The 11,803-nt window shown below is 43.6% G+C and overlaps 1 protein-coding gene across 1 annotated transcript in view; it reads right to left on the bottom strand.

Annotated features, from left to right (window-relative positions):
* Positions 1-3,131: 3,131 nt before the first annotated feature.
* Positions 3,132-11,803, bottom strand: part of LOC128330178 (butyrophilin subfamily 3 member A2-like) — a 41,338-nt gene continuing 32,666 nt past the window's right edge. Inside the window, exons 9-12 of the mRNA XM_053262605.1 lie at positions 7,885-7,911; positions 6,733-6,753; positions 6,519-6,545; positions 3,132-5,431 (exon numbers count right to left, since the gene is read on the bottom strand). Of these exons, the coding sequence (XP_053118580.1) occupies positions 4,884-5,431; positions 6,519-6,545; positions 6,733-6,753; positions 7,885-7,911 (623 nt within the window). The 3' untranslated portion in view covers positions 3,132-4,883. The remainder of the gene's footprint in view (positions 5,432-6,518; positions 6,546-6,732; positions 6,754-7,884; positions 7,912-11,803) is intronic.

Here is an 11,803-nt window from a genome sequence, read left to right as displayed (position 1 = left end):
CGACTGTGGGCCTATCACAATTGGTCTCTGGACCGACATATGATGCTGGTCACATCCTTGATTTGGTCTTTTGCTCTGATCAGGGTGGTGTTCCATGGGTGGGGACTCATGTCATCTCCCTGTTGTCATGGACGGATCACTATATGGTTAAGGTAGAATTTACAGCCATGACCCACTTCTGCAGGGGTGAAGAACCTATTAGATTGGTCCTCCCAAGGAGGTTATTGGATCCAATAGGATTCCAAGAAGCCTTGGAAGGTTTTAGGGTTGGCTCTGCTAGTGATTCTGTCAGTGCTCTGGTGCAAACATGGAATAATGAACTCACTAGAACAGTAGACACAATCACTCCTCAGCATCCTTTCAGAATTGCTTTAAAGACAGCCCCATGGTATTCGGATGAACTACGGGAGCTGAAGTGGCGAGTTAGATGACTAGAGCACAAATGGAAGAAGACTCGGCACAAGTCTGATCAGGAACAACACAGAGCACATTTGAAGATCTATGCTATAGCAGTGCAGGTGGAAAAGAAGCAGTTCTTTTCTGCCCACATTGCTTCCACAAATTCACATCCAGCTGAGTTGTCTAGGATTGTGAGGAGGCTACTATGTATCGCCTCCCTTTGGAATTTAAATTTGGAACCATCGGTCACTCACTGTGACATTTTTAATGACTTTTGTGGATAAAATCTCTCATATTCAGGCTGAGCTGGATTCCACAGTTACTGCAGAGTCCACTGTGGAGGTGTCCAGCAACTCCTCTTATGGGATTAGAGTGGAACATTTTCAGTTTGTGACTCCTGAGAAAGTGGACAAAGCTTCGGACTGTGTGTCCTGCAACATGTTCTCTTGATCTTTGCCCAACTTGGCTTATCTCATTCGATAATCATATTATCAGAGATGGTCTGGTAAATATTATAAATGCTTCTCTGAGGGGAAGGGCAGGATGCTTCCTTGTCTTAAGGAGGCTATTATTAGACCACTTTTGAAGAAAGCTGCACTGGATCCCATGGAGTTAGCTAATTACAGACCTGCTTCTAATATTCCATTTTTGGGGAAGGTGACTGAGCAGATGGTGGCCTCCAAGCTCCAGGCAATTTTGGATAATGCAGATTATCTAGACCCATTTTAAACTGGCTTTCGTGTGGGCTATGGGGTCGAGACTGCCTTGGTCAGCCTGTAGGATGATCTCCAACTGGTTATTTACAGAGGGAGTGTGGCTTTGCTGATCCTTCTGGATTTCCTGCGGCCTTAGATACCATCGACCATGGTAACCTTCTGGACTGCGTCAGGGAGGTGGGATTGAGTAGCACTGTTTTACAGTGGTTCCGTTCCTACCTCTCGGGTAGATTCCAGATGGTATTGCTCTCAGGTAGATTCCAGATGTTGTTGCAGATTGTTGTATTGCAAGGCAAAAACTAAAGTGTGGAGTTCCACAAGGCTCCATACTGTCTCCAGTGCTCTTTAACACCTACAAGAAACTGCTGGGAGAGATCATCAGGAGGTTTGGTGCAGGGTGTAATCAATATTCTGATGACCCCCAGATCTACTTCTCCATGTCGACCTCATCAGGAAATGGCTTATCTTCCCTAAATGCCTACCTGGAGGTGATAATGTGATGGATGAGGGATAAAAAAACTGAAGTTGAATCCAAATAAGACGGAGGTAATGACTGTGGGGAATCGGGACCCGAAAGATGGTTTAGTTCTGGATGGGGTTACACTCCTCCTAAAAGATCAGGTACATAGCTTGGGAGGGCTCCTGAACCCAAAGCTCTCCCTGGTTTCTCAGGTTGAGGCATTGTCCAGGAGCGCTTTTTATCTGCTTCGGCTGATACATCACCGACGTCCATTTCGAGAGGTAAATGACCTTAAAACAGTGGTAAATATGCTAGTAACCTCCAGGCTTGGCTATGGTATTGCACTCTATATGGGGCTGCCTTTGTATGTAGTCCAGAAACGACAATTGGTACAGAATGTGGCAGCCAAATTGGTCTCTGGGGCAACATTAAGGGACTACACACCAGTTTTAAAAGAACTGCACTAGCTGACGATATGTTTCCGGGTGAAATGCAAAGTGCTGGTTATTACCTATAAATTCTGTAATGGCTTGGGTCTGGTGTATTTAAGAGAGTGCCTCCTTTGTCATAAACCCTGCTACCTGTTACAATCTTCTGGAGAGGTCTGGTTACAGTTGCCACCAGCTTGTTTGGTGACGACCCAGGACCGGGCTTTCTCTGTGGCTGCCCCAGGGCTTTGGAATATGATCCCAGCTGAAATAAGAGCATCTCCTTCTCTGTTTGTTTTCAGGAAGACCCTCAAGACCCTCCTGTTTTTGCAGGCTTTTAATTATAGTTTTAATAATTTAATAATTTGTTTTAATAACTTTTATACTATTGTTTTTATTGTGTCTCATGTATTTTAATCTGTGACTTTTAAATATTATTTTAAATTTTGTACACTGCCTAGCTATGTACATATCAGGTGGTATAAAAATATGATGGATAGATAGATAGATAGATAGATAGATAGATAGATAGATAGATAGATAAACTGACTTGGAGTTGATGTATCGGGGTTGCCTTGACCCAATAAGGAGGTTCGTTCCTGGGCAGATGGAGTCAATAATCAGCCCAGATGAGAGGACTTATAATCAAAGCTTTATTTACTCTTAAGTAGTAAAGGTATTGTTTGGCTCATGCACAAAACAAGACAAAGGACCATTACAAAAAGCAATGCATTTATATTCTCAGAAAAACAGCTGCGTAGCAAACCTGTCACCATGACTGGCTGAGATTTCTGCCGTATCTGCCTCTCTGCTATCTTTCTCCTTCAACACTCGCAGGTTGCTTTGACTCTAAGGGAAGGGAAAGTTTCCCAACAGCATTATTAACTGCTGACAGGGACCTTCTACAAAATCCTTGAGACCAGTTAAGCAGGCTGGCATTATATCAAGCTATGCACTTCTGTGTTTGATTTGCTATACATCAGAGTTAAACTTCAGGTTAGAATTAACAAGGGGCTTCCGCAAATACAGCAGCCCTATGTCAAGCATTAACATACTTCCACTACACAGTGCTTCCTATTGGGCTGTCATTTCACATACTCAAGTAATCATGATAGTTTTGGAAGGGGAAGCCCTTCCCAAACTAGCATGATTGCTGGAGTATGTGAAATGCCAGGCCAATGGGAAGCACTGTGTAGTGGAAGCATGTTAATGGTTGTAGTGCGGTATCCCCCAGCTGGGCAATATCTCATGAAAATATATTGCCATTAGGGTCACACTAAACATTTTTGTGGATTCTTTGTGCAACTTTTCCCTGTCTTTTTTTTTAAAAAACAAGTCCTCATAGCTTTGCTTCCACAGGAAGAGAATCAGCTGGAAATGGTTGAATGTTAAAAAAAAAAACATTCTAAAGAGCATTTATGGGATTTCTATATTGCCTTAGATACCATGCAGCATTCCACTCTTCCATCAGCAATGCATGCACACTGGGTCCATGAGAGAAGAGAGCCTGCCGATGCTGTTTGCAAAAATAGAGAGCCTTCCTGGCTTTTAAGAATCACATCCGCACTGTAGGACACATCTCCCATAGTTTCCGATTGTGGATGTTGTGATTCTTAAAGCTAAATCACCTCATTTAAGAATGGTGTGATTCTTAAAGCCTGGTTAAGGAGAGATCTCTTCTCTTTGCCCCCCACATTTGCAAGAAGCATCAGCCGGCTCTCCTCACGCATGAAATCAGTGCGCACACTCCACTGATGGAAGAGCAATATGCTGCATTGTATCTTAGCCATTGTTTACATCTGTGAGAGTTCACCTCAGAATGTCTATCAGCTCTCTCACTGTTTCCCCCATTTTCTTGAATGCGGAACAGCAAATAAAAGAATTTGTGGGATTTAAAAGCTCCTCTCTTATTTCCGAATGGCTTTTATGCCTGTCCCAAAGTTCTTCTCTGAGCCTGGCTTTACAGAACTATAGTGATAAATATACAGGGTTCGCAACAAGAGGAAACATGTAAACAAAAATAACAAGTGGTGACCAATGACCATTTGCAGAATTAGTTTCTTTATATATTTGGCCTATGCCCACCTGACAATGTGTCCACTGTCATACAAAACAGTTGCACATTCACAAAAAACCTGGTCATAGAGAAAGTTTACTCATCTGTATTGCAGCTGGTGAAGAAATGGGTGAGGAGATTGTAATGAAGCTGGTGAGGAATTTTTTTTCTGGTAGCAACATAGACGCACATAAATGACCAAATGACAAAACATTTGTACATAAAAAATGACCAAACGAGCAAGCAAATATACAATAAAATATCTCATTAAAGAAAGAGCAACCCCAGTTTCAGTCAGGCACAGTCCTCATTCAAGCAGGTCATGACTCAAAGTGGAACTTGTAACTGCCTTCACGGTAGCATATTTTTCCTCCCTGTCCCCCTTTCCCCTCAAAGCTGGGGAAAAAAAATCTTACTTTAAGGGAGTGGATAGCAGGTGGTAGAGGACTTGCCACAGAGGCCTCTCCTTACAAGGACATGCAGAGCATCATTTCCTCTGGAGGTGGGGATCATACAGCTTGAGAACCCTGAAAGCTTTTGAGTGTGATGTAAACACTCATAAAGCCTACCTATTTTCAGACTGAGCAGTGGAATCCATGTGCATCCCTATTCCCTATCAGGATTGAGATTGTGCTATAAAATGTCTGTCTGTAAGGATGATTTTAAAACAATGTAAATAATGGAATCAAAAAAGGGGAAAAAACAGTTAAATATTTGAAGTATGTTTAGTATCTATTTTATTGTCACCTTGTGTATCCTGGGATTCAATATTCTGTCCACTTTTCTTTGGTGAAAAAACAAAACAAAACTCACAATGATTCTTTCTACCTAAAATTATTGGAACGGACAATGACACTGACAGGAACGATCTCCAGTACACTCTGATCTTTGTCTTCTGCAGCTTTGCCAAAGCTGAAAAATGGGAATAATTTCTCTTCCGACTGAATGGGGATAGAATTCATATGGAACATTAACTCTGCATTATAAAACGAGATAGTTCTTGCATCCTGTTGGTCCAAGAACATGCCAATCACTAGACAGGATACGTCCTTCTTTTCAATCTTATCCTTGCCTGAAAATAAGCCTCCTCTGCAGCTTCTCAGAGTCCAGAATTCTTCTCCAAGGGAATCCACAGACATTTCCTTTTTGGCTTTGTCCCTAGCAGCCTGAGTCAGCACTCCCAGCTCCCAGTCCAACCTGTCACCCACCTTCACCTCCCAGTAGTGTTTCCCAGCAGCATAACCCTCCTTCCCCATCACAAAAGGAGCAGTTACAGGTTGCCCTGCTGTAGGTGGCTTAAGTTGGGCTACCCTATTATTTTCACTGATGGTGACTTCAGGATGTTTATAATCTGGATCCAAAATGACAGAAGCTATTGGGAAGCAGAGGGAGAAAACAACAACAATCAAGGATTAGTGCTTTTCTAACACATTCAAGGCCATTCATCACCGGCAAAATCCTCCTATGACTAAGAGACCACTGCTAAATATAGTAGAAGAAATTGAAAAGGATGGGGTAAAATAATTACTGTAGTATGGATGTATAGTAATTTGCTTTTCAGATTTTCTGTTTGCATCACAACAATGCTTTCAAAAGAATGGATGATTATAGGCAATACATCTATGCAAGCAATTCACATCATTTTCATTCACTGGGAGTCACAGTTTTGCCTCAGTAGTGTGGCAAGGGATAGGACATTGGCATAAACTCAAGCAATAAATTTGCCAGATGACATCCACAGAATTGTAGATCTTTTCTGTTGAATCAACTCTTATTTTCCAAAATAAGTTGAGGTTGAGCTTTCAAACCAGATAGAGGCTGACCCCCATGCAAGAGTGCATCACCCCAGTAGTGTTGCATGCATGTAAACTGCACAAAGAATGTTACACAAGAGTGCACCCATTGGAAATAATGAGCTTACTCTTGTGCAACATCATTTATACAATTTTTGCATTTTCAAATTTGTGTGTACTCAACTTTACTGGACTGATATATCCTTTTGTGGCATGTGAATCTGCATTCATTGGCTACAAGTGTTAGAAGCAGAGTTTGAAAAAGAAAAAAGAAAAAGTAAGTCCAACCTTGTTTCACATCTGAAAGAATTGAAAATGGGTTCAAACATGGGCATTCACCACTCAGCCACTGCACTATCAAGTGTTGCTTGCATGAGTGAAAAACTACCACTGATTAAAACCTGTAGACTGAAGATTTCATATCCCTTGGCATGAACTCAAATGCTACACATTTCCACGGGGACCATTCTCATATCCAGCTTCTTCTCAGCAATCCTAGACACAATTCCCTGGGAGTTGGTCCCACTGAAGTCAATGGGACTCAGAAGTATAGACATGTATAGGTCAACAATGACATACTGAGCAAATTACACGCATGTGCAAAAGTGCATTAGACCTAATCAGCCCTAGTAGCCTATTGAGAAATGGCATTGCCTAACTCCTTACCTGCAAGACTCTGAGCTCTTCTAAAATCTACAAAAAGAAAAGAAAATCTATCAGGTGCAGAGAAAAGTAAAATAGACAAACATATATCAAACCACAAAGAGATCACAATTTTAATGAATTGATTGGATTCATTTCAACCCAATAATGCAGATAAAACTGTCCCCCCACTCCAGTACAGAAAAATATTTATCTCATCAAAAGCAGTGGGGCTTACCCAGCTCATCTGTGAGTCGAGCTGAAATGGAAGAATATTTCATTTAAGTAAGTATAGTATAACTGCATTATAGCATGGGTTCTGAAACCTGGGTGCTCAGATGTTGCTGGATTACAGCTCCTAACTTGCCCAGTGTTGAGCCTGCCTTCCCGCAACGCCAGCTTACCTCAAAGGAGGAAGTGAGGGCAAGAGCATGGGGAGGTCAGGCAGGAGGCTGAACAGGAGGCCAGGTGAGGCAGGTGGCATTCCTGGGCTGGCCAGAGAAAGAGTGGGCAGCCAGGAGGCCCAGGTGGCACCTGGTGATGGTGTCAGCAGCATGACCCAGCTGATGGAGGCTGGAGTTGCCAATGGGAAGGACCCAGGATCGGGAGAGGGAAATGAGAAGGAGACTGAACTGGGGGACTTAATAACATCTATGACAAGTGAAAACAGGAAGGGAGGGGCTGGAATGCTAGGCTTGCAAAGAAGCCGTAAAAGGAGCCAGCCCATGATGAGGGGCAGAGGAAAAGAGTGGGCTGTAGTCTCCCAGTAGCCAGCCCCTGACATAAGTTGCCAAAGGAGGAGGAGGAGGAGATGGGTGCCAATAACCCCCTCCCCTTTTCACTGCGGTTTGGCTTGGTATTGTATGGCTTGGTATTGTATGCCAACATACAATAGTTACAATAGTTTTTCACCAAGACATTTAAAAACATATTCAAGTTCTCAACCACATGCCCTTGTGCCAAGTATTGTACTCTCATTGCTAGAACTATACATCAGGCCCTCAGTATCCACAGATTCCGTATCTGCAATTTCACATATCTGTGATTGGATCTTAGAGACCGGGTTTCATTATGTGTGGGTAGAAAAAAAAGAAAAAAAGCATTATGGGTTTTTTGAGGGGGTGGCATTGCTGGAGAGCTGGAGAATAAGGTTTTGTCCTTTTCTTCTCTTATTTCTGCCCCCTTGCTTTTTCAGCCCCTTTTTTGGTTAGGAATCTAACCGAATTCCCATCGACTCAAGGTTTCATTATTTTCAGTTTTCATATTTGCACCTATAGGCATGAACGGAACCCCTGCAAATAATGAGGCACACCTGTATGTGCATGCCTTCTAATCTTTGTCTCCAACCCTTGCTCCCTGATCTAAATCCATATATAAAATCTTGTCTTACCAGAACGTTTTTGCAGATCAGCAACAGCTATAAAACAATGATTTGAATTAGCAAAATGAAAAATTAAGAAAAAATATAAGAAATTAATTACGAGGTGCAGACTAGGGATGTGCAAAATATTTCGAGAATGAAACATTGCAACTCAAAATGGGCTATTTGAAGTGTTTCATGCTCAAAAGTAAATGCCCTCTAAATAAAGGGCCCGTTTTGAGCTCGGGACCATTTCAAACCAAAGGATACATTTCAATCAAAACATTTTGATGTTTCAATGGCCATTTTGGAGGCCTGTTCCCTCCTTGTTGATTGGTTTTCTGGCAATGGCTTCTGATTGGATTGCAATCTACTTGCTTCTTGGTTGGACTGTTATACAAATCCAGTGTTGTCACATGCCACTCTGCCTCCATTGACTTGGCGGGAGGTAGGAGGAACACAAAAGGAGGGAATTTCAAAATGTTTTCAAAGGACCCTTATATTACGTCTCTTTTGAACCAGGAGAGGAAGAAGGGAGGTTTGATTTTGTGGTTTTCTTTTCTCAGCACTGAGTGTAATATGCTGTGATATTGCTGCTATAACTATCTGGTTTTGCTGGAACTCAGATTGACAAAGGCAGAACTTGGTTCCTGCCTTTCTTGAGTTGTGGTTTATTTCGTTTGTGAGAATAGTGTGGTGGTATGAAATGGACAGTGGCAGCTCTGTATATGTAGTGTAATATTTCTTGGTGACTGTTCTGATGGGCTTCTTGTCTGGCCTTGAGACTAAGTTGTGCTTCACTCACTATAGGGATGTGTGAGCTACTCCAGTCTCAAGGTCGAGCCCACTCAGCTTGAAGGCCCACCCTCAAACCAAACTGGAGGGGGTCCAGTCTAAGGGGAAATCGTGCCAAGTCTGGCTTGAAAACTTGCCTCCCAAGCCAGCTCATGGGCTCGACATGTATACTTGTAAAGGAGAATCCAGCAAGGATTTCCCTTTACAAGTAAAGGGCTAAATGTGGGGTGGGGGGGCGTGAGGAAAAAGGTAGTCTTTCTTTAACCTTTAAAAACAAGTCATCGGGGGGGGGGCAACAGTTGTGGTGGGGCTCCTTTCACACAGCCCCTTTGGCCTCCCAAATGACCGGCCAGCCACGTGGCCCATTTTGGGCCTCTGTGCATATGCAACCACTATTACAGTGACCTGCTCATGCAAAGCAACCATCTGCATCACCACACAAATTATGTGGTGATACAAATGGCCTCTGTGCATGTGCTGAGGTCAGTGTAATGGTGGCCATGTGTGTACAAGGCCTGAAACAGGCCACAGCATGGCCATCTTGTCATTTGAGAGGTCAGCAGGAAGGTGAAAGGAAACCCCACTAATGGCTCCTTTGTTGCCACAGCCACCAGCGGTGGCTTGTTTTTAAAGGTAAAAGAAAGACTAAGACTACCTTTTTCCTTGCCCGCCCCCCTGCATTTAGCCTTTGACTTGTAAAAGGGAATCCATGCCGGCATTTGGACTGGACCGGGACTTGGATCGATCAAGATTTACTTGATCAATCAGACTGGACCGATCAAGCCTAAGCTGCCTGAAGTGGCTCAAATCCAGTCCAGATTTGAGTTAAACCAGGCAAACCAGTTCTGTGCACATGCCTAACTCACTGCTCTGGTCTGCCCTGCAATCTTCATTGCAAGCTGTACTCAGTCAAAAAGTGGCTGAAGCTGCTGTAGTTGAGCTAATGGCTATGCTTGCTGCTAAGCTAAGGGTGCTGCTTTGGCAGCTGCTGCAATGCTAGGAAGTAAGGAGTCATAATTGTGTGAGAGAGATCAACATGTGCCAATGATGATACTGCAGTGCAAGCACTGTGGATTCTGGCAGTGGATTCTGGGTCAGTGGTTTTTTTGTTTTGTTTTTGCCATTTTTAGACTGTGTTTGAAATGTGTGTTCTGTGTTGGGAGGGACAGATTCCCATTACTGTGTGCTTGTGCTTCTGCAGTGTTTCTCAAGGCAGGGTAGCAAAATACATTGTAAACTGCAATACAAAGCTTCTGTGTGCACTCTGTGAGTGCAGCTTAATCCAGCTATAGAGAACAATCAGAAAACACGGAACAGCCCTTTGTTCCCTATGGGTAGCTCCAAAGGACACCAAAGTGAGTTGTGTGGTAGGGCATGATGGTGCTACCTACCACCCAAACAACAAAAGAAATGGGCAAGTGGGTGATTTTTAACAACCTTTCCCCCAAATCTCCATAGAGGGGTTTTGAGGAAAGGTTAACAATTTGATAAATATTGCCTGCTTGCTCATTTTTTTGTGTGTTGGGTGGTAGGTAGTACCATCAATCATGCCCTACCATCCAACACACTTTGGTGTCCTTAGGACCTATCCATGGGGAACAATGGGGTGTTTCATGTTTCCCCATATTTCCCTATGGCTGAAATACTTGAAACATTTCGAGTTTCTTTTGTCAAAACAGACAGTTCAACTGCTGTTTCAACCATTTTGTGTTTTTTTTCAAGCTTGAAAACAAACACAAAATCCATTTCATGCACATCCCCAGTGCGGACTTGGGGAAGTGTGGGGGGCAACTGACAGGAAATCAGGCTTGACCATGCGGGGCTACACTCCACTACACACTCCAGTTGGTCCCAGGCATCTGATTTCCCAAGTACATGGATCATCTTGCTTTCAGTCTATGATGAGGAAATGTTTTTCATGTTGCTGTTTTGTGCACGGAAAACCAGTCTGGCCATATGGCAGACCTAAGGACACTATTGAATTTTGCCAGAGCTGGGCTTTGTCAGCAAATGAATTGGATGCTCTGGCCATGGCAAAATGGGGCTATTTTCCTAAATATCAGAATTTATTGTGTTGTCAACTGTTACCCATGCAATACATATGGGGGGGAGGGGAACTGTGCTTTAACTGTTAAGGTTCTACTTTTTAAAAGTATTTAAAGTTAGCTGAAAAGTACAATCCTGGAAAGAGACTGAAAACTCACCCTATGGGATTCATCCAACTTTGCTACCAGGTAATGAGGAGGTTGCAGCTCTGATTTGGGAGGGATAATGTTGGGGTGTGGAATTGAGGAACTCAATGTGAGGTAGTGGCAGCTCTGATATGGGCAGATACTGGAGTGGGGCTGGGTTTCTCTACTACCATCTCTAGTTATCCTGGGGGTTAGGGTTGGAGTTTTGTGGGGGAGTAGAAGGCAAGGAACAGACAGCTTCTTTGCAAGGGAGTGTTTAATTAGTTACACTGAAAGACTAAGGAAGCTGTGATTCTCGAGTCTCTCCCATGTTTCTAAAAGGAAAATACGCTGAGCTGGGAGTGCCAAGAAGATGAAGATAGGAACAGAGCAGGAGTGGGCTGGCTAACAAGTGAGCAGAGGGCCAAGTGCCTTTTACTTCTTTGGTGCTGGGACTTTGATCATATGGTACTGCAGCTCAAGAGAGATCAGGCAGGTCTGTAGCACCATTTAAATAAAGGCAGATGTACCACCCCACAACTACCACCACCCACTACACCTGCCAAGAAAGATTCCATCTGCCTTGGAGTCCCTGCTCTTTAATCCTGGGTGTGCGGAGGGTAGGGATGTGCATGGAACCATCCAGCCCAGTTTGGTTTGAATCTAGATTGGATATGAGCTGTCCCCAGGTGGCTTGGTTTGGCCTCGAACAAGCCCAGGCCCAATCCTGTCTGGCTGTAGAACCGGCTCGGGCTTGACAGCCATACTTGTAAGGAAGATTCCCCCTTTAAAGGTAAAGGTATGTGGGGAGGGGATAATTCACCCTTTTACCTTTCAAAACACAGTGCTGTGAGGCGGGATGGGGGCGGGGACAGCCGAAGAGGCTGGGGGATGGGGCAGTGAGGGTGGTGAGAGCTCCTTCCAGATCCCCTCCTGTCTCACAAATGACATCACGGATTGGTCTGCAGCCCATTTTTGGCCTT

This window comes from Hemicordylus capensis, chromosome 6 (assembly GCF_027244095.1).
Source record: "Hemicordylus capensis ecotype Gifberg chromosome 6, rHemCap1.1.pri, whole genome shotgun sequence".
NCBI lineage: Eukaryota > Metazoa > Chordata > Lepidosauria > Squamata > Cordylidae > Hemicordylus > Hemicordylus capensis.
The sequence above is the reverse complement of the archived record's forward strand: the minus strand, read 5'-3'. Positions and strand labels throughout refer to the sequence as shown.